We start from the raw sequence: 27922 nt of genomic DNA on the forward strand, positions 1-27922 counted from the left end.
ATGATCTTGGTAGGTAGGTAGGGTGCAAAAATTAGGTAGGTAGGTCTATACCTACCTAATTTTGGAACACCGGCATAGAATAAAGAACAAATAAAGAATAATACCTATTACATCGGTGCTCCATTCTATTACTAAATCTAATATTAAATAAAAATATCCTAAATCTTTGGTCTTTTTGCAAATATCCAGTTAGGACTTTACCTATTGGCGACTGAAGTTTTAACTAAATATTTGCAAAACTACAAAAGATTCGGATATTTTTGAGTTCACGCACGCCATTGGTTCTTGGTTCACTATAATGAAATCAAGAATGATATTGACTTCCGGTGTTCGAAGAACTAACTTCAAATAACTACCCATAACAAAGACCAAGTACTTGCTTGGTCTTTGACCCATAATGTCAAGGAAGTCTGAAGAAAATCTGCAATTTCCCAGCTGCAAGGAGGGACTTTTCCAGGCTACGTTCTTCAAAAACAATATAGACGGCGCTGTACATATTTATATCCGTCTAAAAAATACGACGTAGTAAAAAATTATACTACGTCGCAAAAGCGCACTTTGAAATGACGTGCATTACATTCATATCAACATAAACATTACTTTTATCGCTTCACTTCAGATACCTAGGTATTTAAAGTTAAAAGTGAGTACGCGCTACTAATATGCTTCATTGTCAAGTATACTTCCCCTGAGACTGATGTCAGATTGATTGTGTAGTGTAACGATTGTTCTATATTGTAAATCTGCTGCCTATTATATTATATAAATGGCTAAATAGGTATATATACTATGCACGGTTAATAAACCGTAGCATGCTATAGGGACTTAGAATATTTCATAAGTATTTTACGACTAGATGAACCTTTGAGATGAACAGTTTATCTAGTTTAGTAGGTACCTACTTTATTTGAAAAAGGTCAGTGAATCTCATTGTAATTTAAGTGCCTGGTAATTTCACGATTTTCTAAAAATATTTCTGAGTAAAGTAGGTAGGTACCTAATTTTTTTCTTCAATTTCAATAATTATTGATGCGCCGCGCCACCAGATTGATGGTATAGGCTACCCATTATCTGTCAAATCAAAATAATCCGATGCAGTGTAGTCGGTTGTCCGTTTTTCGATAAAATACTTAGCTACATGTCTCTTTTTCTCTCGACAAACAGAACCGTATTAGAAAAAGACAGACATCGAATAACCAAAAAAGCTATAAGCTTGTGCAATAGTAGTTTACGGTTGCTCTTACTTAATCATGTACGTTACGTAGACGAAGTTACTACAACAACCCTAGACCTCAAATAGGTGTTCCGGCGAACTGTATTTAGGTCATATCTAGGTAATATAACGGGCTATCAATCGATGCAGCTAAAATCTGTGTCAGTCAGTCAATGTTAGTGATCGGTTGAGCTACACTTGTTTTTATGTTACGAATTTAAATAACTAACCCATTGAATTGACTATTTTAAAGTGTAAGGCACATTGTGCCTGTTTTAAGCTCCAAAGTTTTTTAAAAGCGTCAGGATACGGAGACGGCGAGTAATCCGGAAGCACCACGAGTGGCCCAGACCAGAAACGTCGCCTGTCCCCACCAGGCGTGAGCAAAAAAGGATGGCTGAAGCGCCCGCCATCGAGTCCTTCGGGACCATAAAATTTACCCTCAACAACGGCACGCACATGCCTGCTGTTGGATGTAAGTACCTACTTAATTGTTTTTTGTAATTTAGTCTCTTGCCTGCTACACATTTTTACTTACAAGTTTTAGGCTTAATATTCAATAAGGAAAATTATGTTCATATATCTATCCCTTTCTGTTTGATATTTAAAACATTTTGTGATAATTAATGAAATGAACAATCAATCTAGGTTCATTTAGTTCATCTTTGTGTGTGTTCAGCACATTTTGCTGTACAACTGATCTAACTTAACAGCTATCTAAACATATTAAAATGTTGAATAGGTTTATAGGTATAACTATTCAAGTGTTTTATTTCTTAATTTATATAAAATTATCAAACTTATTTTTACTTTTTGTTCATAAAACCATATTCCAACATCAAAATTGAACATGTAATTACTCAATAAAGTCATCGGTAGTCGAGTTTGAGTTTATTTCTCCACAGATTTGTATCATATTTCTTTTGTCTTATTTTGTGCAAACAAGTTTTTTGTTTTTTAATTATGATTTCTTCTTATTTAATTGATTATGGATAAGTTAAGAAAACATTCGGTATTTATGGAGATTTTTCTTTTGAACTAGGTATATTGATCTGCTACAACTACTCGTATTATTTACTTATCCAAAATTTGTTTTTAAATAATAAACATATGCTCTAGAACCAAGTTCAGAGTATGTGCAATAGCTTTACGTATTGTCAAAAACAACAAGCATGAACTGTTTCTAGTAGGATCCTTGTAGTAAGGTGAAGGATGATTGATATAAAACAATAGCCTTTTGAAGGTATGATGCTGCATTTTTATTTGGGTTTATGTAGATTCTCCTTAAGCAAAAACAATATTAAGCCTAGGCAGGCTTATAAGTTATTGGTGATGTATTGATAACTGTCACCATGAGGTATATCCATCTCGGGATGAATATAGAGTAGCTGCAGGATGTTCTTGAAATTCTGGCCACCCCACAGGGATACAGGTGTGACTTTAAGTATACGAAGGCTTTTTCCAGACTAGAAAATGTATCCATCATCAGATGAAAATGGAAGTTTTATGTCTATTTTTAAATGTTGCATTGATTTAAGCTCTGGGCCCAGATAATACCGGGAAAGGGGAGTGAAAAGTTACGCGCATGTACCTGGCACATGAAACGAAACTAATATTATGAATACAAGAGAATAAAAACTTTATAAGGTAGTAGAAGTACGAATGAGCTTGTTTTTGTTACTTTTATAGCTTTAATTTGACCACACTCTCCTGGAGTACCTACCTACCTATGTAGTATTATTGTTCAGTAATGCTATATAAATGCAACATAGTCAAGAGTAAGTTCAGCTAGTCTTATACATTAATGATTTAATTTGGTATTGAATTAGGCCATAAGGTTCATCATATCCAGCTTACGACATCGTATCAACAGTGGCTGCAAGTTGTCTTTGATTACTTGTGGCTCTGCCCACCCCATTAGGGATTACGGGCGTGAGTTTATGTATGTATGTATGTAATTAGGCACCTGATACTAGCACAAATATAAATTACACCCTTACCTTATTTTTCACCCTGTTGCTTGCCCTAGACCATTAAAGGAACCTGTTGTAAATCGTAACACGACATATCCCTTTGTCTCTTTCATACTAAGCTGTATACCAATGACCTATATCAAGTGATGTGCTATATTTCTGTCCTACTTAAAGACATTATAATCGTTTAGTCACAGAAAGTCCTTTTCGCAAAACGTGCGGCAGGCGCAATACGTCCTTTTCAAAGAATATACTTTATTAATAGTAGCTATGTCCTTTTATGAAATTGTGTTTTTCCCATAATTACCTTTTGTCAATAAATCATTTTTATGTTTTTATCTTTTTATATCTTTATGGTGATGTGTTTTGTTTCAGTGGGGACATACAGGGTGAGGCAAGAAACTGATATTATGAATGCCGTCGATTGGGCATTGGACGCAGGCTACAGAATGTTTGGCAAGCATTTATTATAATTAATTTATTTAACATTTGACCCTCCAGGTGATTAAGGAGAGTTGCCCAGCTATGGAACACATTTTTTTTTATTTATTTTCTTATAAAAACATATAAACTGTTAAAAAAATAGACTTCTAGCTTAACTACAAAGGAGATAATCGGATTTCGGCCCAGAAGTCAAAGTGCCGGCCAAAAAATAATTTTGCTATATTCCGTTAGACCTTATCCGTCTGAGTATTTATTACTATGGCACCAAAGCTGTAGGGTCAATATCTTCGGTTTTATTCGAATTAAAAGAACTGTGTTTTTCATACATTTTTGGTGAAAATGTAAAGTGCCGGCCCAGTAACAATAATGGTATACTGGGTGTTAGTGACATCGTAACGAATACTGAGGGGGTTGATTCAGACCATGATTCCCAGTTAAAATCAAGTGGAATTTACCGTCGCAAAATTCATGATTTTTTTTTAGTTTTTTAAAATTATTTTCAATTCTATACTTTTGCGATGGAAAATTCCACTTGATATTAACTCAGAATAATCTGATGAATCATCCCTCTCAGTATTCGTTACGATGACACTTACACCCCGTACAAGTACATACGGTAGCCATATAAGTAGGTATGGATGTTAGTGACACCGTAACGAATACCGAGGGGGATGGTTCAGACCATGATTCTGAGTTGATATCAAGTGGAATTTCGTGTCAAAAAATTCATAAAAATTTTTCTTTTCTTTTTAATTATTTTCCAATCCATACTTGCCTGAACCACCCCTTAAAGTTTTCGTTACGATGTCACTAACACCCTGTATATCCTTAGATCTTATCCATCTGAGCATTTATTACTATGGCACCAAAGCCGTAGCGTCAATATTTCTGGTTTTATTCGAATTAAAAAATAAACTTGTATTTTTCATACATTTTGGTGAAAATGTGAAGTGCCGGCCAAGAAACAATATTGGTATATCCCGTTAAAACTTATCCCTTTGACCATTTATTATTATGGCACCAAACGTCTATGACCATTATTTTGGCTTTTATTGGACTTTACGTTTTAGTTTCTAAGTGAAAAGTGCCGGTCAGCAAAAACACATGCCAAACTATCGAGAAGATACCTGTAAACATTATTCACTATGACAATAAACGTGTATGACCATTAGTTTGGCTGTTGTTGGATTTTTAAAATCTCGATTCTTGATTTATTTTGTTATAAAATAAAATATGACAGGCGCGTTATTTAAAGGATCGTCAGAATGTTTATTACTATGACATTAAACGTCTATGACCACTATTTTGAACTCAATTAGATTTCTCAAAAATCTGGAGTTTTCATAGATACCTACACTTTGGCGAAAAAAGTTTTATCTGGCGATAATGCAGGTAAAGGCGTAATATCGTGGTCGTCTTTGGACACATTTTTATTAATCAAAAATAGGTTTTCGTTTGACCACTATCTCACTTGATGGTGATACACGCTTTAGAAGCTTATTTTTTTTTTAAGAAAAGTGAGGCACGATGCTATGTCGGCCGAGTAGCACCAGGACATTGTGATCGGCATACATGCAAAGTACAACTGCCCGACTCCTGTCTTCCCTAACAGCTACTTCAGATGTCATGCCAAAATACGAGTTTCGTCACTAGATGGCAAGCATATCTTTGGAGGGTGGTAACCATCTACGGACAAGATGAATCAATACCATAATTCGACCTAAACTTATTCCGTAACGTTGAGTCGAATGCAAAAACTACAGCCAACGTCATATCTAAAATCAGATAGTATTAATATAGAAGTTCACCTAACAACACACAAAACAAAAACACAAAGTATTTATCTGACTAATAACTAGTCATAGGGAAAGCTCTACTTATTGTCATTGTTAAATTGTATATAAAAAAAGTTTTTTTTAAAAAGTCTAATAAAAGCCAAAGTCGATATTTGGTAATCTAGTAAAAAAATACGTTTCAAGTCGTTTACCAAAAGATTTGACTTATTTTGTTTCCCATTTGAACCAAAACGGAAAGAGAGACGAATAAAAGTCATAATAATGGTCAAAAATGTTTCGCGCCAGATTATTAAATGTTCTAAAGGTCCTTTGTAATCCGCCGTACCGCAAGTTTTGCCTAAAGCACTTTATTTTTAAACAAAACAAAAAAAATCAAGATTTTTAAAATACAATAAAAGGCAAACTAATGGTCATACACGTTTGGCGCTATAGAAAAAAATGTTAACAGGTATCTACTCGATACTCTCAACATGGTATTTTTGGTGGTCCGCACTTTTCACATTTGAACTAAAACGTAAATTCCAATAAAAGTCAAAATAATGGTCATAGATATTTGGTGTCATATTAAAAAATATTGAGAAGCAACTATTAGACAGATTTGACGTATTTAATTCGATGGCCGGCATTTTAACATATTAACCAAAACGGAAAGTCCAATAAACGTCAAAATAATGGTCATAGAAGTTTGGCGCCATACTAATAAATGTTCTAACGGTCCTTTGTAATTCGTCTGTATCCCTTTTATTCCCAACGGACATAATATTTTTTTTTACAAAATGTATGAAAAATCGAGATTTTTAAAATCCAATTAAAGCCAAACTAATGGTCATACACGTCTGGTGTCATAGTAAAAAATGTTCACAGCAATGTACTCGAAAGGTTCGACACATTTTTTTTCTCTGGCCGGCACTTTCGAATTTGGGCCGGCCAAAGTATGGAGAGCCGATGATCTCCTTAGATGTTTATATTGTATCTTTGGTTATAGATACGGCTGCTGTTTATGGCAATGAATGCCATTTGGGAGCAGCACTCCGAACGTTTTTGCCCAAGTACGGGCTGGATAGAGACGACATATTTGTTACAACAAAACTTTGTAAGTATTGAACCCTTCTATTTTACATTGAATGATCAAGTTAGTACAAACAGGGTGCAGCGTCAGTTTACGAACGTCTTCAGCAACCATCAAGCTCTGCGTTTGTAAACTGAAGACGCTCCGAATTATGCAAATTTCCAACGACGTAAACATTAATTACATAGGTGTGGTATAAGAAATTATTAAAATTAACAATATTATGTGCACAGCGCCATCGGAACACGGAGACAAGGAGATAACGGAAAAAGCTTACTTAAAGTCGCTGAAAAACTTGGGTCTCGACTATGTCGATCTATATTTGATTCACTTTCCTGGAACTGCTCGTCTGCGCTCTGACGATGGTAGGAACAAGGTGCTACGCGAGAGCACGTGGTCGAGCCTTGAGGAGATCTACGACGAGGGCAGGGTCAACGCCATCGGCGTCTCCAACTTTACCGTGCGCCACCTCTCTGAACTGCTGCTTACACACCACAGCGTCATACCAGCTGTTAACCAGGTAACTAATGAAATATACCTAGATAACAAACATTTTTGCCATAATGATTATTTTGTAGTTTAATATGTACAATACAATACGTAATTTTAACAGGTGGAATGGCATCCATATTACCACCAAGATGAGCTTCTTAAATACTGCAAGGAGAAAGAAATAGTGGTGCAAGGATATTGCCCTTTCGGTGGAGCATCAGCCGCAAATAAGACACTGCTCGAGGATCCAGTGGTCAAGAAGATCGCCAAGAAATTGAATGTCACCTGCGCCCAGGTATGTCTGGTGTGGGCGCTGCAGAAGGATGTGGCCGTTATTCCCAAGTCCTCCAATGCTGCGCGCATTAAAGAAAACATCTCTTTAAAATTCAGGATCCCAGAGGAGGATATGAAGGCTCTTGATGCCCTAGGAGAAAAAAACATTAAGTACGCCTGGGACCCGAGTATCGTAACTTAAACAATAACTTGTAAAGAACAACAGCTCCATATTATAAATTGTAACAACAGGGTGTAAAAAATAAAATCATTTACAGGAAGCAAATTATCTTTCGGGTCATAGATTTAGGAAGCATTGTGTGGTCGATAGACCATTCTAAATTACTATAAAGTTAATATTATCCGCCTATAGCGAATTTTCTATCATAAATTATAAACAAAAACTATTACCTTAGAGCAACACGGGGAAAGGAGTAGTCATAGGCAGGCGCTCTCTGTCTGTTTGCCCCCCATGCAAAAACTGGCAGAAAGTTTTCTAGGTATCTAGAAAAAACGCTGTGGCTACTTCCGTCTGATCCTCCGGAGACCCGTGTTTCTCTATGCTACTGACCCATGTCCATTTTTTCAAATGTATGAATGTTGAATATTGTTAAAGGATATTTTTAACTACACCTACATTTATTTACGACGTTAAGGTTGTGTGGAACTCTATTCTACGACAATTTAGGCGGTATACACGGGTATTTAGGTAACAAATACACTTCTCATCAAAAAAATCGAAACACTTCCGTTTTCATTGTTTCTGTCCGAATTTAACACAAAAAAGAATTCATACGATGAAAAAAAATACATAAATGTATAGCTGGCAGTTTGGCCATTACAGTAATAAGCGAAAATTCTAAATTCAAAATTAGAATTTCATTTGTTTATCTTATAAACGAAATGAATCACTGTTTTGAGACAAATGTGTGTTTAGGGTTGGAGTACATTTAGCGTTTAAAAACTAAAAATTGGCGCCTATCCTTAAACTTTTTGTTTTTTATTTCAATACTGTGACTTTGGGACGTCTGAAAAAAGGTTTTTTTTCTAAAACGTATGGATACTTCGCCCACAGAAGCCGCCCAAGTTGTGGCATTGCTGGATTCTGGCCTTAGTCAGCGTGTTGTGGCTGCAAGACTGCATGTAAGCCTGTCATCTGTTCATAGAGTCTATAAACGTTATCGGGAGACTGGTTTGTTCACGCGCCGTTCAGGATCTGGCAGGAATCGGGTCACTTCTGAGCGAGATGATCGATTTATTGTAACAACTTCTTTAAGAAATCGACGCCTTAACGCTTTTCAACTGCAGCAGCGGCTTCGTGTTGTACGAAGGGTGGCTGTAAGTGACTCTACAATTAGAAGAAGGTTGAAGGATCGTGGACTGGTACCGCATAAGCCAGCAAATGGGCCGAAATTAACTGCAGACCATCGAAGAGCGCGCCTTAACTTTGCACGTGAGCACCTAAATTGGTCATACCTACAGAACCGCCACCATAGCTGACCTTTTCTTCAATGCAGCATTGTGCATAGCGTTCTCCGTCTCTTCTGTAGACCTTGTTCCTTCCGTCGTTACCATACAGCATAATTTTACACTCATCAGAAAAGAGAACTTTGCTCCACTGTAGGTATGACCAATTTAGGTGCTCACGTGCAAAGTTAAGGCGCGCTCTTCGATGGTCTGCAGTTAATTTCGGCCCATTTGCTGGCTTATGCGGTACCAGTCCACGATCCTTCAACCTTCTTCTAATTGTAGAGTCACTTACAGCCACCCTTCGTACAACACGAAGCCGCTGCTGCAGTTGAAAAGCGTTAAGGCGTCGATTTCTTAAAGAAGTTGTTACAATAAATCGATCATCTCGCTCAGAAGTGACCCGATTCCTGCCAGATCCTGAACGGCGCGTGAACAAACCAGTCTCCCGATAACGTTTATAGACTCTATGAACAGATGACAGGCTTAGATGCAGTCTTGCAGCCACAACACGCTGACTAAGGCCAGAATCCAGCAATGCCACAACTTGGGCGGCTTCTGTGGGCGAAGTATCCATACGTTTTAGAAAAAAACCTTTTTTCAGACGTCCCAAAGTCACAGTATTGAAATAAAAAACAAAAAGTTTAAGGATAGGCGCCAATTTTTAGTTTTTAAACGCTAAATGTACTCCAACCCTAAACACACATTTGTCTCAAAACAGTGATTCATTTCGTTTATAAGATAAACAAATGAAATTCTAATTTTGAATTTAGAATTTTCGCTTATTACTGTAATGGCCAAACTGCCAGCTATACATTTATGTATTTTTTTTCATCGTATGAATTCTTTTTTGTGTTAAATTCGGACAGAAACAATGAAAACGGAAGTGTTTCGATTTTTTTGATGAGAAGTGTATATCAAAAACACGTGTGTGCTGTTGTCCTTCCATATTGTAATTTACTCTTAATGTTTACGTCGTCGATAGTATTAAAACCGTTTAAAGGTTGTTTAAACATGTTAAATGTTGTCAATATTAAATGTCTACTATATTGGTTGGTATTAAATTATAACAGGTTGGATTGTCTAGGTTTAAGCGATGTTGTGATCTTAGACTTAGACTATTACTATTTCTGCGCAGATAATTCTGGCATATATAAATAATTTTAAAATATTTTAAGCTTACGTGTTCGGTGCTCTGTCCAAAATTATATATTTGATTTAGTCGTATATACCTAATATAATTATGTATAAAAAAGATCATTCCACTATGTAATAAAAGTACCAAATTTAATACCTAAATGACGTTTTTCTGTTATGATGTTTGTCGTAAGTCATCGCCCGAGCGTTTACCTATCCCGTAATATTCCGGGGTCGCTTACCTTACCCGTAGCATGTTGCCCGCATATCGCGTGACGTCGTACATAATTACATAGGTATGTCAACTTAATTGGTTACGTAATAAATTCTATTGGTTATAGGCACAGCGACAGCGCGCGCGATATGCGAGTTATAGACATTCTATTTTTTTTACTGCTGCGAGCTCAGAACAAAAAGCTGCGACTATCAATGTGATATTCTAACCCGAAGGACCATCAGGCCCAATTGCAGGTTTTTTTTTATAATTATGGCTCAAATACACGTTAGATGGTAGAGCGAGATTCATACAAGGCACTCGGCGCGCCGGTTTAACACACACCGGACACTCCCATTTCATTTTACCGTGTGCTGCCTAAGGCATAAGTGCGAGCGAGACAGCAGGAAGACCCAGTCGGGGGTGATACGAAATTGCGCGTGGCGGAGAGTGACTATTCTATAGGTAGTACGTAGTATTATTCTTTATCCTAAGTCTCCGAAGTACCTGCTTCGAACAGAACCACTCCCGTGAGCTCGATAGATTTATTTGGCACCTTCCTGGGCGTAAAGACTTCAACCAATGCTAAATAGTACTCACAGTGTGTTCAGTTGTACAGTAGGACTCTCGATGAAGACCTGGCCCAGGCTAGTGCTCACATACTGAGCTATGGCAAATACTAATTTCTCCTCTCTGAGACATTTCACTATCATTAGCTTCTCGAACGGTGTCAGTATGGTATTCCAATCTTTTGTCAGTGGCTTGTTATTGGTCTTGTCCACGTGTATTTCCTATGATGAATAAAACATATTTCGTAGGTTACTCTTGTAATATATTTAATAGCAGACTAGCGAAATAGCCATTTGAAATTACTAGATATGTGCCGACTAGTCAGGACAGCCAACTAGTTGGCCGATATCATAGTCTGCATTGAATATAAAGATTAGCTTCAAAATGCTGAAAATACCAGAAATAATAGCTCAGCGAAAATTAATTTAAATTATAATTACAACAATCAGAATTAATAAATAGCTGATGTTCAATACGTTTTTTATAGTTCCATGTACATATCCGATGTTGACGTAGTTATATATCAATGTTTTGAAACTTCAGTAACAGTATTTTCTTTCAAATTACTGGGACAATTGGCCGACTAATCGGCCAAAACCGTAGACGGCACATTTCTACTAATTCGTTTTAGGAAAAAAATAAGCTCATTGCGATGGTGCTTGACAAGCACTCCTATTATAAGCAGGTAACTCTGCTGATAAAGAAATTATAAAAGATTTGCGTACCACACTAAAAGACCCCAGAGAAATGGGTATTTTTTTCAGGCAATCCTCGACTATGCCTTGAAAAGATTCATCACATTCCTCCAAATGGTGTGCTGCCAACCACATCTGATCGGTCATTGCTTCTAGGAGTGGCTTTTTCGGTGGTACCTTAAAAACAACATCAATTGATTAAGAAGTCGAGTCTTGTTGTCCCTGTATTGAGATCTTATAGCTTGTTTTAGAAACAAAATGTTACTTACCACTTTAGTGCCGGCGGCTCCGCGTAATATGAAATTCCATTGATCCTGCTTCACAAGTCCGGCGTCGATATAGATGGCCATATTTAGCAAGAAGCTGAACACCAGCTTATGCCTCTCGAAAAGGCCCCGCGACACGTTGCGGTACACCGACAGAGTGATCTCACGGTGCAGGATTTCCAACCTCTTTTCTAAACTTTCGGCCCTCTCGCTTTTCTCTATTACCAGATTAAATATCTAGAATTGTAAACATTAACATATCAATAGAAAATATTAACTATATATACTATTATTCATGGTGGTGAAAAGGTTGACGTTCAAAACGATAGAGGGGTCAATAGCTACTTAGAACATCCCCATGTATGTTCCACGATCATGTACGGTTTAGGAGATATGATTATATGACCCATTTTTACTTTTTTCAAGATTTTCTTCTACCTTACTTCTGAAAACATTATTTTGCCGCTATCTCTTTTATAATAGAGATCCCATCTCTTAAATTCTAGTAGGGGGAGACCACCGCGCGACATGGCTGTTAGATACTTATAGGGACATCATGAGTTGTGGTACAAATAAAGAGTGTTCGTGCCTGGTTGAAGTATTTGAGCGAGAACTGGTACATGGGGTCGATGTCAGCGAGCTGCGCCACAGCGAAGTAGAGCACCGCGCCGCGCGTGGCCACCGTGCGGTACTTCTCGCGCGCCGCTGATATGCTGATCTCCGTCGCTTCAGTCTCCTCCAGACGAGCGTTGATAATTTCCGCAGTTTCCTATCAGCATACTCATCATTGTGAAAACTCTATTTGAAATACAGGTGGTAAGGGATTATTATTAGTTGTTCCTGTAGCTGCGGAGTATCTAGAAGCGTCCTTCAAGACAACTTCTACTCAAACTTCTAGCAAATTCGGCTTTGCGTTGATGAGTCAGACATGCGAATAAGGCCTTCCTTTTTATAAAATTAGTAATACATGTGGCTTGGAAAGCATTGACTGCATCATCGGGAGCAGTGATTCAAACAGAAGCTTCATGCAATTTTTTAGGGATTTAACATTGGTACCTTGCTCTCATTGAGGGTCTCGATGAGTTCCTCGTCGTCGAGAATGTTCCCGGAGGAGGCGTACAGCATGCGCAAGATCTTGTCCTCGATCTCAAGCAACGTTGCCTTGTCCGTATTGATGCGCACGATCAGCTCCGTCCGTAGCAGCTCCAGGTCTGGCCGCTCTAGGCGCACCACGTCTCTGTTATAATCAGATACTCCAAAAATAAATCTAAGCTCACAATTATATTCCCAATCGAGAGAATAGAGCACATACGATACTGTATTTGAACATAGCTTCAACAAGGCCAAATTCAAAAGTGTAATGCCAATGTAATTGGGAAGTAGGTAATTGACCGAAACTGAAGAGTAGTAGCTCTCTTCGTTACCTGGCTGATGTGAAATGATCACGAGTTAATAATCAATTCCTTTCAAAGATTGTTTTGTTCATGTGCCAAAAGTACGTGATGCATTTCATTTTACTGTTATGTCTCCGTGCGTCAACTATGCGAGCTATGCTTAAACTGACCTATCTTGCAGTCCGCAACCGGCATTACCCTATAAGAAGTACGTGAAATGGTTCAGTACTGAGTTCAGTACCGTAAAGTGCTTTTAGAACTATTAAGACTATGAAACTACCAACTCTCAATACTAGGGTGAAATTAAATTTGTTCGGCCAAGTAGTAAATGTACTCCGAGGCGTTGGTGTGTGTTAGTAGCTAAGTTACGTAAAAAAAATTATGTAATAAAACTAGCATACTTTATGAAAGTTCGTATTTATTGGTAAGTGCAATGTGAAAAAGATTGACAAATTGCGAATGATAGCAAAGATGTGATTGAGAAAGAGATAGACTAACGCAAGGAGTTGGTCTTCTAATCCGGAGAGGGTGACGGTGAAGTTGACCAGGGTGACTTGGATGCAGATCTCGGGCAGGTAGTGGGGGTTGGCGAGCTTCGTGGTGAGGTACAGGCGGAAGTTGGTGTCGTACTCAATGTCGCTGTCGCCCAGATGTATCAGCAAACGCCCCGCCTGTACAAAGTCAACCAGTGAGAATAAGCACCACCGAACATTAGGGTATTTGACTGGATCAAAGATGAAAGAAGCCAATCAAAGAACAAAAATCAATTTCATTATAAATCCCGACTTGTTTTCGAATTTTATTTATGAATTAAAATGAGTTCGTTTGACCGCTTTTATTGATCACATCCCAGGGCAGTATTTCCATACAAACTCCAAAGAAAACGTTCGTTTTGACGTTTTGTAAAAAGTATCTCGAATACTGACTAGGCTATCAAGTAGTCTATTGTGGGCCTTCTTAATACTTATTAAAATATCGTTTTAATATTCTTCTTATAAAAGAAGCTAGGTACCTGAAGGAATGTTTGCTTGAGCAGGACAGGTGATAGCGTGGCCTCCACGGTTTCCCCGAGGTTTTCGATGAGCATCGGCCAGCCGAGTCGGATGCAGTTCTCTAACATCCGCAAGTAGGATGGGTCCGTGAACTTGATTATTTGCAGACCATTGTCCTTTTCCATATTTTTCACCCATCTGTTTGCCTGGATATTAAGTACAATACGTTTAGTGTAAGTTACTGAAAGAAATAGTTTTAGCACTAGGTGGTGACATGACTAAGGGCTCCCAAACTGAGGGTGCGAACATCATCTTAAAGCGTCGTCTGTGAGGATTATGTTTGGAAAAAGCGGTCCCTAGTGGGCCGATAGTAATAAGCGCTGAAATGACCTCAATATTTCAATAGCATACTACAACACGCCACCACACTAAGATCACGCTAGGGTTGATGAGGTTCGTCCATTGACTCACTCACAACCCACACGAGAGCAAAAAATATAAGATAGCGAAGCGTCAAGATATTGAGGTACCTGTTCTTGCGGGTCGATGGCGAGTGGCCAGCGGCCGGCCTTAGTCACCAGGATGCCGTTCTCAGTGGACACCGCGTCGCGCGGCAGCCCCTGCGAGTTCCACGTACGCACCGTGTACGAGTCCGCCATTATTGTTATCAAACTGAAATACAACATGCTTGCTTCTATGCTGGACTGTGTAAACTGTTGTAAAAACCAACAGAGGGATTGACCTTTCTCATATGATGAACGTCCACTATGGGCGGAACAATTGTACCATACGGTTTGTTAATCAATCTCAGGACAGGTGACTGTAAATTGTCTTCTGGTTACTTGTGGCTCTGCCCAACTCATTAGGGACTAAGGGCGTAATTCGAGATTATATTATATGAGTTGTCGTGACATTTAAACCCACTCGGACCTAAGAGCGGCATAAGGAGTAGCAGCGTGCCTGCGCGCCTTTTCAATGCTACAGCAACGGGTCTGCGCGCCGATACGAGAACACTGCCACGATCTCGGCGGAACAGTTGACAACGCCCTTTTCTCTTATTTTCCAAGTTATCAATAATTACTTTTACAGTCCGCTGATCGTTTTGTTAAAACACCAGAGTAATCTTGTGAGAGATAGGGCTCTAGTCTATTAGTATATTGCAGAATTTTGTGAATGTCGTTTTTGCAGTATATGTATTTAAACTAACTCACTCGAAAGTGTCAGAAGAAGGTATCTGAAGCTGGCGGCACTGCGTGACCCATTTCGTCTCGAGCTCGCGGCGGTAATGCGAAGGGAAGGCGCCGAAGTACGCGATACACCCGGCCGCTATTATTATATCCCCTGTCGTGCAGACCAGCAGCTCTGTCGCTCTCTGAATGAATATTTCAAATGATACCAAGGAAAAATTTTATAGAGTATGTTTTCTTAAAAAGTAAGTACTAAGTACTATAAGTTACGGATGTCCTACGTTGGAATAATAAGTGGTCCGTCAGAGCGTTTACACCGCCGTTGCGGTGGTGCAACAGTATTAGTCGCCCAAGGGTTTGTGTTGACTGTTGAGCCTTCCACATGGTGGTGCAGCGGCAGCGTTTTCCAACGGCAAATCCAATGGTGACAGCGGTACAATCAATTATAGCGTGCAGCGTCTCTCACTTGCGGTCTTTTACTATCATGTGGGTTGTGAGGTGGATTACTTTACCGTTACCCTGGTGTCAGTCAAAGGCCTCTGACACGGCTCACGTAACGACTACTTACTTCCATCAGTAAGTAGTAACCGGGTTCAACGGATCAACATCTTACTTTCGGACAATCACGTGATCAGCGTGTAATGTCCTAACCAAACTAGGGAACACAAAGTGATTTTTATGATATATCCCCACCGGGATTCGAACCCGGGACCTCCGGATCGTGAGTCCAATGTTCAACCACAGTGGCTGTCTCTCGCGGTGATCGGATGACTCCTGCACATCTCCGCTCGGGTCAGCTCCTCTACGCTGATTTTATTTCTGATTAGGATGAACAAGAGCCGGAACCTTGACGCTGTCTTCCCAGCGTGTCTGTTCGTCGGCGAGCGCCTGGGTCAGCTTGCCCGCGCGCAGCAACCGCGCCGCCGCCAGGTCCACGTCAGCCTGCAGCCGCTCGCGCTCCTCCTCCACTACCTGATAACACGCAACTCGCATTAAGCACCACAAATTTGTGACCATTGTAAAATAAGTATGTAATTTAATGGTGCATTATATATTTTGAGTCCCCGATACCGACCCCGCCGGCATGGTCGACGATTTCTCTTATTCAGCGCTTATCGCTATAAGCCTACTAGTGTCGATTAATTTTTCCAAATATAATCCTCTCCGAGTCGAGATCGCGCCTAAATGGCACATTCAGACCTGTTGCCTTAAATTTTATATTAAGTGGAGAGTCCTCAACGCTCTCAATTTGTCCCGCCAAGTAAATAATGCAAACAAAATAAGACACGTCAAAAAAAGTATTTTCTATATCTTTCCCAGAAGTAAGTTAAATTACCCCATTACGCGTAATTTCCAAAACCTTAGTGCAAAAAATCTTTCCAGTTGTTTGAGCTGCGAGTTGATATGCCAGCCAGTGTCTGTTGAAGAGAGCTCGTTTACATATAACCCTGCGAGTGTCAGTCATGCATATGGGCTAGAATGAACAGTCAACTTTGTATAAACATTGGTGCTAATTCCTGTAAACACCATCTAATTTTATTTTAGGTTATATCTGTCATTTTCTTATCCGCCGAAAAGGAAAGGGACGGGTAATCGACAAGCATAAAATTTATGGAACACACGTCAATTTTAAGCACAAATCTAAAACAACCGTCTAAAAATTCGCCCGGGTTATTCATTTATTTACTCATTCTTCCTAAAATTAAGAGCTGTCAATCATCCGTCCCTTTCCTTTTCGGCGGATAAGAAAATGACAGGTATAACTTAAAGTAAAATTAAAAGATGTCTGCAGGAATCGGGGCCAGTAAAGCGATAACAATTACTAGTAGTTGACTAAAATTAGAGTCAAGGAAAAAGTCGACGAGAATGAAACTAACGAAGGAAAATATTAAACATAATGACATCATTTTGTTGGCAACAATGTTTTTAACGGAAGCTTACTGTTTGCCCATATAGAGCTATATACTTTGAGCTGTTATTTATAAGATATGAAGGTAGCAAGAGTCATACCCGAAGCTGGTCCATCATTTTGGCGAGTTGCGCTTCGATAGCTTCGACTTCCTTCTGTTTAGCTCTCAATACTGCCATTACGTTCTTCAACGTATGAGCGGCTTCCTTGTGCCTGCACATTACAGATTTAATGATAATGCCAGTAAAAATACAAGTCACGTTATCTCACTATGATGCTCGATCTCGCATTCCTGCCTATCAAAATAATAAAATGTCTACACCATTTGTAATCGGTTAGGAACTTACCATATTCCTAAAAGTATCGCTTAGTCTAGTAACAGATAAGAGTGCTATCAAAAAGTTACACACACATACATAAACTCACGCCCATAATCCAAGGGTAGGCAGGGCAGAGCGACAAGTAAGCAAAGACGACTTGCAGCCTCTGTTGATACAGAAGTCCTAAGATGGAAATGATGAATTTGATGTTGAGAAGGGACCAGGCTATCGACCATAACAATACCCCACGTTAACCAGTTACTTGGCAGTTATATTATCAGACAATCTATCAGTGAGTAATAAACCTGAAACTTACGCTAGTATTTTTGGTTCTACCACTCTGAATACTTTTGCGTACATGTCTACGGCTTGTACCCACAGGACCATAGAACGGCAGACCTGAAAAGGCAATACAATCCTTTTGCATTAAACTACAGAGGAATAAAGAACTTGATTAACTTAATCTGTTGCTCTTTACATGGCAATGTTAACTCATAGTATGATTCTATACGGTATTTCCGTTCAAGTGCAAAATTAAAAAGGAAAGGTACCTTAGAAACCTTCACCACGGTGTCTGGGTTGAAATCTTTATGGGTAAGATAAACTTTTATTTTCTTGAGCGTCGCGTCTGGAATGTGGTCTTTATCGTACTCTTCTAAATTGCGGATAAAGTTTACGTCCGCTAATAACTTCTTAGTAGAGTCCCAATCAGGCCTGCGAAAGACAACAGCAAAGTTGTATTTATTTATGTTATTGTCATATGCAGTAACTTCCGATGACTTACAATGGGTTGTAAATAGGCGTTTAACCAACCCAACTCTGTGTTATTCCAATTTGCATACTGAAATTAACTCCTATAATTATCACCAATTCGTCTATTGCTCTGCGCTGAATCTAAAACGGTAAAACACTAAAACACTTGGACGAGTAAACATTTGACGCATGTGAAAAAAATACATTCAATACATGATAAGGTAGATTTTCCTTTGGCTATACGCACCAAGTACCTACTCGGTCGAGTGCAGAATCTCGTCGGTTTACTCGGTGCGTTCAACAAGGCAAAAAGATTAAGCTCACTTAGCCCCCAGTAGGATGCAGACAGGCTCCATGACGAAGCGCACGAGGGCTGGCGGCTTCTGGAAAGCCTTCAACTCGTTGATATCAGCCTTGTTCAGTGCCTTGAGTGCGTTTTGCGCGGCCTCCATCGCCGGCATCGCCAACGCCAGGTCCGCCTTCGCCTCATCGGCAATCTGCCTCACTTCTTCCGCTTTTATCTAATGGAATTTAAATGGTTATTATAGTGAAATGTAATGTGAGTGTGTATGTATGTATGTATGACATTAATGCTTGTTGAACCACTTTCTGATAACTGTAAAATAGCCGGTCTCTGAACTATTTCGGTAGATATTATTAAGTACTGCCGTTAGGTTATCGGGTAGAGAAAAAATAAACTACTGTGATCTACGTATTTACACATATTTAACTAACAAATTTGAATATTTTGTATTTATCATATGACTTTAGACACTTTCCTTCCAGGTTCCGGTACCAATGTAGGAAGGCTTTTGCCGAGCAGTAGGACACTTAAAGGGCACACAAGATAAGATCTATTTACACTTGTGTGCTCGCAACTAGTGGTGTGGTCACCTTGACTTCAGCCTCGTCCTTTAACACGGCCTTCTTGACGGCGTCGGCAGCCTTCTGCTCGATGCGCAGCTGGTTGACGAGGGCCACGCCCTCCTCCGCCTTCTTCGCCAGCACCGGCTCCATGTCGCGCACCTGCTGCTCCATCACACCCACCACGTCGTATGTCTCGTACAATTTCTTGAAATCAGATATAGTTTTTACAATTGACTCAATGATTGGGTCAGAAACCGTCTAAAATGAACTTTAAATCTACTAATTTTTATTTTTGACCTACATATGAATCGTCGTCCTCATGGACGACATTATTAATCACTTTTATTGGTACGTCATATGTATTTCTATACAAACTGAAAAGAAATGTGTATCATTTTGACGCTTTTTAAAATGATATAATTTGACTAAGTTGTCTTCTAACCCATAACACAACTACAAGAACGACGTTTGACCACTTTTTTTGATGACGTCACTTTATTATTTCCATACAAATAGTTTTGACGTTTCGGTAAAGTGTCTTGAGTGTCATCTAGTGTAGGTAGGGGGGTAATATTAACCCGTAACCCGCAGGAGATCCTGTCCCTGCCGCGGATGATCTCCTGCTGCTTCTTGTCCAACAGCTGCAGGTACAGCTTCAGCAGGTCGAGGTAGCTGCTCGGTGTCGTGTAGTAGTAGCGCCGCATCTCGTCGAACAACCGGTCCGTCATCACGTCCACGTCCTGCACAAACAATATCAATTCTAAGCATAACTAACTAGTAGTTAGGAAAATAAATAGATATAATCATTTTCCCTCTTCAATTAAAGCGAGATATCATTATGGAAAGACACCAAGAGTAAAAGAGAAATCTGACGTAATAACTTTCCCCTTACACTGTAGCGCATTCCCAAATAGCTTTACAGAACGTTCAGGCAAGTCGACGTTATCTAAAGCCGACCGGCACTTGACCGTAATGGGAAACAAAAGTAGCAACCTGATGCATGGAGACACAGAGTACGGAGATCTTGTCGATGATGTCCTGGTTCTGCAGCGGCTGCAGGCACTGCTGGGCCACCGACAGCAGCGCCATCGGCGGCCACTTGGTGAACCAGTCGATCGTGCAGCAGTTCACCAGCGACGGGAACATGCGGCAGCGACGCCTGTTGGTATACCAATCCGGTAATCATTTATTCTCATAAGTGCTTCAGGCCCATAGATAGCTTCTGTAAAATTATATACAAAATCGCATTCATTCTACGATATATGAAGCGGATGATCTTGAGAGTTTGGGCCGTTGAGCGAGCGCAATTTATCATACATTTTGTCGAGTGAGTAGAGTAATGTTGACTTATTATTAGTTGTCGCTGGGTTTTATTAAAATCTGCGGATCTTCTTTTATGACACGTACGCTGTGGTGGCCAATAATCTTACTACACTACTACAACGTGCAACGTGGGATTATGGACAAATCAGCTGTATAATATGTTGTGAACCTACCTGAAAGCCTCACCCACGGGGCTCATACAAACGCACAAATGCAGTTTGGAGCGCACGCGGTTTATGAAGAAATAGTACACGGCATCTCGATCCGACGGGTTGATTCCTGCTTTGGCTGCGTCATTCCGGCACCCGTTCTGAACTTGCTCGTACGTGTCGCCCTCAAACAGGTTAGGAACTTCGCCTAGAAAGACAAGGTTTTGTTAAAGCGGTTATTACACTAGCATCCTGCCGGATGCATCAAAGTCACGGGCTCGGCAATCGGGATCGTGTAGTCGAATAGCAAATTGATGGGCGTAACCATGGTAACCACGATCTCGAGCGAGTCTAATAGCGTCGATTTTTCCGATCTGGATGCGCGAGCCCGTGGCCTTGACGCATTGCGTAATAACCACTTAACTTTCAAAGCCTATTTTACAACTTTAGTTTGGATCTTCGTTTTTGCTAGATTATTTATTCAAGTTTATAACGTGTCTTTAGAAATCTGGTTATTGTATCGGTATGTCGTACGTCACGTAGCAAGAATTCGAAAGAGGACGTTTGCTTTACGGTTGGACGTGATGAATTGAAGGCCAGACCGCCTGCTGCAGTGAGGTGGTGCGTCAACGTGCCCACAATGTTGGCGATCTTGCTTAAAATTTGTAATACGAGTTGCTATTCCACACTAGAGAGAAACAGTCACAAACCCTCAATGAGTTCACCAATTTCTATCACTGTAGTCGAAATCTGCAAAGCGTCATTATAACAGTTGGACATCTTCAGAAAAATACCGTAAGAGGGCGCAGATTTTACTTATGTTTACTATGGGCTAAGTTTAACCTGAATTGAGCATGTTGTTGATGTCTTCGAGGAAGCCCTCCTTGACGATCTGCGTGTCGGTGAAGAGGAACACGGTGTCATCGCCAGCCATGCCGGCGCGAACATACATGACGCGCAAGTCGTCGTGGAACTCTGGTGTGTCGTAGTTGCGTTTCAACTCCAGTCCCATACATCTATGTAAATACGAGCATTGGACTTCTAAGGTCAATAGTTTTAAGCTTGATTATATTGTCACTTATTAGATAAAGTTGTAAAAAAATATATTTAACGGTACTGGTACGAATTACATCGAGGGCATGGACCAATAGCTACTAGATAGCGTTCGCTGCGCTTCAAGAGATCAAGAGATCAAGGCATTTTTCGGATTACACTTACTTATGTGTTAGTTGATAATGTTGAGTTAGTGGTCGAATAAGAAGTTATAATTATTAGATCCATACTAACTTGCACTCATTCACGTGTCCGGCGAGCGTGGCGACGCTGCGGCGGCCGGAACCCCCGGGGCCCACCATGAGGCAGTGGCCCCGCTCCGCTCGCAGCACTCGCGCAACCCGCACCACGTGTTCCACTGCGTCTTCAAACAACACCAGGTGCATCTCCGCCCGCGCCGTCGAATTGTACTCGTCTAGGTACTCCTACAATATAATGCAGACATACATAAATTCCCGACACTTTGCGACACAACCTTTAGTTTGGTTAGGATAGACATTGCGACGAAACAAAGCTTACATTAGAGTGTAGTCTGTAGAGTAGACTAGGTTTCGATCTCCAGTGAAACCTTCATCACAATTTGTTTTTTATTTTTTTGAAGGATAAATAACGCTCAAATTACCATATTTACCTTACAACCTATACGAAAGAATAGAAGATTGTGTGGGTGGATTCACAAGTAACTAAAACAGACAGAAAGGCCGCAAAACTGTACCCTCCTAAGGCAGCCGTGAAACCTGCAATGACTCACCTTCAGTACAACAATTAGCTTGAACAAGTCAGGCATCTCAGCGTAAACTCTGTTTTCTTTCGGCGTTGCAGAGTTGATGAAGTCTCCGAAGATAAGTCTCGGAGGCTTATCAATAATTGCGTCCTCTGGTAAATCGAGAATTGGTTGCCCGAAGTTCCTCTGACAGACGCTTTCCATAAGGTGAAGGAAGTAACTCTTGTCTTGGATGTTAATCAAACGGTCGTGGAACACTCGCATGCATTCGTGGTAAAATAATCTGGGGAAGGATGTGTCGTCATTAGGCACTTTTAACAAGGTCTGCAAGTTAGTGGAATCGAACTTTGAACTGTGTTTTCTTTGTTCATAGACAAGTTAAGTTGTAAAAACTCTACCTTAGCATAGCCTGCGGCAAACGCATGTAAGCGGCGTTGGCTTGCAGTACTCCCTGCATGGTCTTGGACAAATCTCGCAAGTTAAACACGTAGTGCGATTTGGCGGGCGTGGGGAGCAGCTCAGCACAGATCTTTAAGTAGATATCCACGGCCGCGTTCACAATCGGTTCTCCGAGCTGCGACACTTCCGTTACAAAGTCTTCCATGTGCCCTTTCAGAATTGCCTGAAGCAATGAAACGTCCTTTGTGAATTACATGATTTTATTTAGACCAGATTTTATCACTTTTAAGTAAAAAAAAATATGTTAGGGTACAAACTGAGGGTACAGCATTCAAGCGTTAGGTGATGTTACTTTTAAATGAAACTAAATATCGTCACTGTCTAGGTGGTCTAACAATTAACACGCTTAAATTGGGCTGACCAAAGACTTTTTGCATTTTATTCCTTGCACACAAAGCTGGGAAAGAAAACGGATGGGGCCCGAGATTTATGAATGAAACCGCGAACAAATCCTGCGCTCCGATTTCGAGGCTCACCACCAGTGAAAGAGAGGAGGCCTATATCGAGCAATGGGTGCATAGAAGTTGAGTCGATAGGTATTTATAGTTCTTGCGCTATGCACCATGCTATAAAACAAAAGGTATAGTCAATGAAGGTGATGATTTGGCGGGTACCTTAAAGATGACCTTCATGGCTTCAGCGTTGGGTGCGGGTATGTAGAACATGGCGAAGTGTCGCACGAAGCGGCCGGTGAGCGGGTTGCGGCCGCCACCAGGTGGCGCGCAGCCGCACGACAGCACCACGTCCAGGATACCTTTCCAGTACAACTTATCTCGGTCGTAGAACCCTCCGAAGTCCAGCAACTGTCTGTACGTTGTATAACCATGCATACATTTTGTTGTTATTATACTAATGGGGTGGGCAGAAGCACAAGTAACCATAAGACAACTTGCAGCAAGTTGATCAGTCTAGTGCTCAAATAATGGCCATTTGTGCCAAAAAGTCCACAATCTCTCTGTCGGTTAGATTGAGTATTTATAACGACCTACGTCCTGGTTTTCTGGGAAAACCCGATATATAAATAAATCTACGGTTTACAAACGTGCAATCGAAAAAGTTTCGCATTTCGGACGAACACGTTTTTTTAGAATAAGAATTCAGTTCCACATAGTAGATTCACTTTTGTCTGGCATGATAGATATGGTGCGATGGATTGGTTGGTAAATTGGCATTAGACCTTTTATTTATGTTAATTAAGGAAACAGTTACGAAGCATGTATAGATTATCGTACCTGAGCAATTCAATAGTTGGCTGGGCGCCGTAAACATCGAGTTTTGGCATGTTCACGTCGTCAATGAATACAATCACTTTCTTGTTCAACGGCGCGCCCAACGCTCTCTTCGGTCGTTTGTCGAGTCGGAATTCTATCATCTCCTGTTAAAATATTGTGTCATGCGTTTATGGAAAATAAATCCGTATTTTTTTCACACAACAACATGGAAACTGACACCAAAATTATAATCGTGGGTTGATTGAAGGAACAACGTTTATAACAGCAAGAAACTACATCGAATTTGTATAATGATTTATTTCTATAATGCTATTTCGTGAGTGAAATAGAGAATGTTATAGTGCTTTTGCTAAATCGTGATTTCCACAGGTAGTACCTATGTGGTAGCATTATATTTTGGCGATTCGATAGTAACCTTGATACCAGGGCGCAGGGTGGATCAAGTCGCTCTTTGACCTTGCAATCCACATGAGAGAGAAGAATAACCACCGACTGACTTACCCATTAGTACATAATTATAATATGTGTGTGTATACCTGAGTTCGTGAACTGCTAGTTTGCGCTGAAAAGTTCATAATGACAGGTATGAAAACCCCAGTGGAGGACATTTTCTTAAGACTTTCAGCTGCTATTACGGTTTTTCCGACACCTGAAAATTATCACATATAAGATGGCTCCATTGGATGGTAGCTCCATTGAATAGCTGCATTGAATCTATTTTTTTAAGTTTTGGCGAAATAAATGTGACCTAAGCTTTGTTCTTACTTAACTTTGTGAATGTAGAGGATCATCTGTTGTATCATCTATTGTTGATAAGAGATGTACACCTGCGTATGTAGCACAGGACTACATGAAACTAAGGTTTTATGTTAAGCCAATATTGCCAAATTATACCTAAAATGCTTAATTATTCGTAGTTCTTTCGTATGATACGGGAGAATTAATTACATACTTATGTAATAAAAATAAACGGACCAGTGTTTCCAGTGAACATGACAGGCTTGTTGACCGCGACAAGTTTCTCGAAGAGGTATCCGTAGCGGACGGTGTCGATGGTGGGCACCAGGGTCTCGAAGAATGGCTTATCGCAGTCATATACGAAGACGGGGATTATGTCCCCCCACGGCTTCAGCCGGCGCATCTTTGTGTCCATGTACATGTCGAAGAAGTTGAAGCCGACTGGATAACTGGAATATTAGCGTGCATTATTGAAAATGCCTCTATACGTAATTTCGGCGACGCGATAAACGAGTGATTGCGCATGAAATTTTTCTTTCATAGGGTGTGTGAAAGTGATGGACTATTTGTCGGCAATGGGGTGAACGAGCCTGTCTTAGAACGCTAATTAATAGCAAAATAGAGTATGAGTTGTCTCTACAGTGGAATGATTGAGATCAAATCAATCATCTTTACTCACTATTCGGCTTCTTCATATTCTTCGAACTGTCGTTTGATGACTTCTTCGAAAGGCCGTCTGTTGTTCTCGAAGATGTTTCCGCCAATAGACCACACGTAGCAGAATATGAAGCAGTAGGCGATGTACACCTTGACTGCTTGCTTGTCCTGGAACCGCTCGCCTGGCTCAGACAGCAGGGCGCCCAAAAGGAAACATAGAGCGTTTATTTTGCTTATGTCCACCTGAAAATATTTCTTTATCACTCTATTGCCTATGTCACTTGGGAGGTCAAAAACTCTAATTAACAAGCAATTCACCTAGAAAGCAATATTGTTATTTGGTATTAATTGACATGACACACTTTCATTGCGTACTTACCTACTTGTATATGCGCAAATGTCATAATGAAATATTGCTTTTTAGATGAATTTCTTTGATGTGGCCTTTTGTTCTGTATGTATAATCGTACCTTTCAAACTCAATAAAAAATCTTAGATTTCTCAAGCTTCTGATTGAAGAGGTTCTTCCAGACGCTCTCGACGAGACAGGAGGGTAAATAGGGCAGGTAGCCCCGGTAGCCAGAGTTGATGTAAACTTACCTGTTTAATTCCAACGCCGCAATGCTCATTGACGTAATCTACAGCCACATGCGTCATCCCAAACAGTTCGTAAAGGAACTCTGAGTTCTCCTGATTGAAGAGGTTCTTCTCGACGCCCTCGTCGAGCCAGGAACGCACAAAGGGCAGGTAGCCCAGGTCGCCGGGGTCAATGTACACCATGCCGCAGCGCGACACTGTCGCTGGCGAAGCCTGCGCTAGATCTGCCACCTGCAACACGGAATTACTATGTCGACAAAGATAAAACTAAAATACTAATATTGAAATAGTACTAAGTCTAAAATTCAATAACTACCCAAGTTAACGTTGACTTATTTAAGATTTTTTATTAATAATAACCTTAAGTTATTAATAATGTTTATTAAGATGTTTGTTTAGATATTAGAAATTGAGACTGGGTTTGACGTATTTGTTGACCAATTTGGAAATTTATATCCAACTGCACTCAACATGGCACTTTTGTATTTCTCTTTTCGTTGAGCTACGTGAGAGCAGACTAAAAAAAAACCTTTTCACTTTTTCTATTCTGGTCCCGTATCGTGTCATATATAATAATTATAATAGTTATTTAGAAATTATTACATTAATTAGACCAAATTAGACACTTGGCGTCAAAGGGGTTGCTAGCGACGTTTTTTCGTAAGGAGTATCAAAAAAATAATAAATACGAGTATGCACTATGAATTAAACATAACATATATGTTTTACATTGGATATTATTATAGCTTTTAATTCTTAATGTAATGTTTTTAAAAAAAGTAGTGTTTTGTTGAACAAAAATCCGGAAGTGTTTCGATTTTATTGATGAGAAGTTTGACTCGTAGTCGTAGGATATATATTACCTCAAACACCATGTGCACGTAAGGCGTTAACTTGATGCGCTCGGAGTTGGAGAGGCAGAGCATCTTGTTGTCATCGAGCACTGTGTTCATGTTCTCGATCCACACGGCATCCACCGGCCCGTCGCAAATCAGCCATTGATGGTCCGCCTTCTCGCACTAATAACGCAATATACCAAGAAAATTACGTAATGCTACAATAATACATATCACTTTCCAAACACTCCATACAAAAATCTCATTTTTACCGTGTAAACTAACCTAACCTAACGCGTAAGTGTGAGCAAGACAGACAGTCCGCGCGCTCCCTTTTAAGACTAAAATAAGACCCAGTTACGATCGATACCAACTGGTGCAGGGCGGAAAGTTAGTATTCTATAGGTACGCAGTATGATTCTTGAGGAGCTCGGTGGCGCAGCAGTAAAGGCGCTTGGTCTGCGATTGTTGAAGTTAAGCAACTTTCTCAAAGGCCGGTCAGAGGATGGGTGACCGAAAAAAAGTTTTAATTTCGAGCTCCTCCGTGCTTCGGAAGGCACGTTAAGCCGGTGATCCCGGCTGCATTAGCAGTCGTTAATAACCACCAATCCGCACTGGGCCCGCGTGATGGTTTAAGGCCGGATCTCCCTATCCAAACATAGGGAAGGACCATGCCCCAGCAGTGGGGACGTTAATGGGCTGATGATGATGATGATTCTTTGTTCTATGCTCGAGCCTCACCAGGATTAAAGTGTTCGCAACGGTTGTTTGGAGCTCTCAAAAAAGACTAAGTAGATTCTGATTTTGATTATTCATAAAAATAAAGACAGATTTGGTTTACTTTACTTCCTATTAAAACGGAAAGGTAGAACCGTTGTTAACTTAGCTATACGTTCGTGTACAGCGGTATTTAGGTTCAAATCCGTCAGAATTCAGATAGGTAATATAAGTCGTTATCATTATAACGTCTGTTAGCGCGTGGTGCTTCGTAACTCGTTCAGTTTGTATGAATCCAGTCGGCCGTCACCACCGCTGCCTCGTCTGGCATTGCAAATTTGTTGCGTAAAAGACAGGTACGGAGTGTATTTAAAATGAAAATAATCTTCTTCTATGTGTGGCTTGT

At 40.1% G+C, this 27922-nt stretch overlaps 2 protein-coding genes across 2 annotated transcripts in view; one reads left to right on the forward strand and one right to left on the reverse strand.

Annotated features, from left to right (window-relative positions):
• LOC126379931 (dynein axonemal heavy chain 6) overlaps positions 1–27922 on the reverse strand; it is a 48516-nt gene that overhangs the window by 6466 nt on the left and 14128 nt on the right. Inside the window, exons 30-58 of the mRNA XM_050028948.1 lie at positions 26827–26982; positions 25967–26194; positions 25389–25609; positions 24947–25158; positions 24508–24620; positions 23972–24114; positions 23354–23546; positions 22679–22902; positions 22308–22563; positions 21791–21981; positions 21347–21519; positions 20528–20711; positions 20025–20190; positions 19610–19771; positions 19059–19235; positions 18489–18685; positions 17963–18125; positions 17728–17810; positions 17193–17304; positions 16029–16154; positions 15207–15367; positions 14526–14667; positions 14016–14201; positions 13502–13674; positions 12666–12846; positions 12199–12378; positions 11613–11846; positions 11374–11520; positions 10679–10869 (exon numbers count right to left, since the gene is read on the reverse strand). Coding sequence (XP_049884905.1) covers positions 10679–10869; positions 11374–11520; positions 11613–11846; positions 12199–12378; positions 12666–12846; positions 13502–13674; positions 14016–14201; positions 14526–14667; positions 15207–15367; positions 16029–16154; positions 17193–17304; positions 17728–17810; positions 17963–18125; positions 18489–18685; positions 19059–19235; positions 19610–19771; positions 20025–20190; positions 20528–20711; positions 21347–21519; positions 21791–21981; positions 22308–22563; positions 22679–22902; positions 23354–23546; positions 23972–24114; positions 24508–24620; positions 24947–25158; positions 25389–25609; positions 25967–26194; positions 26827–26982 — 5075 coding nt within the window. The remainder of the gene's footprint in view (positions 1–10678; positions 10870–11373; positions 11521–11612; positions 11847–12198; positions 12379–12665; positions 12847–13501; positions 13675–14015; positions 14202–14525; positions 14668–15206; positions 15368–16028; positions 16155–17192; positions 17305–17727; positions 17811–17962; positions 18126–18488; positions 18686–19058; positions 19236–19609; positions 19772–20024; positions 20191–20527; positions 20712–21346; positions 21520–21790; positions 21982–22307; positions 22564–22678; positions 22903–23353; positions 23547–23971; positions 24115–24507; positions 24621–24946; positions 25159–25388; positions 25610–25966; positions 26195–26826; positions 26983–27922) is intronic.
• LOC126379929 (uncharacterized oxidoreductase YtbE-like) lies at positions 1219–7973 on the forward strand. The gene is made up of 6 exons (XM_050028946.1): positions 1219–1334; positions 1513–1688; positions 3562–3642; positions 6412–6519; positions 6729–7015; positions 7109–7973. Exons 2-6 carry the CDS (start codon positions 1607–1609, stop codon positions 7460–7462), a joined length of 912 nt encoding a protein of 303 aa, XP_049884903.1. The 5' UTR covers positions 1219–1334; positions 1513–1606; the 3' UTR covers positions 7463–7973.

This window comes from Pectinophora gossypiella, chromosome Z, assembly GCF_024362695.1.
Source record: "Pectinophora gossypiella chromosome Z, ilPecGoss1.1, whole genome shotgun sequence".
Classification (NCBI taxonomy): domain Eukaryota; kingdom Metazoa; phylum Arthropoda; class Insecta; order Lepidoptera; family Gelechiidae; genus Pectinophora; species Pectinophora gossypiella.

Excerpts from the sequence above, each read along its gene's own strand:
- LOC126379929 (XM_050028946.1), top strand. The coding sequence starts at position 1,607 with ATGGCTGAAGCGCCCGCCATCGAGTCCTTCGGGACCATAAAATTTACC. Across the intron at positions 3,643-6,411 it reads CGCAGGCTACAGAATGTTTG|ATACGGCTGCTGTTTATGGC; the intron begins GCAAGCATTTAT and ends CTTTGGTTATAG. Across the intron at positions 6,520-6,728 it reads ATTTGTTACAACAAAACTTT|CGCCATCGGAACACGGAGAC; the intron begins GTAAGTATTGAA and ends TTATGTGCACAG.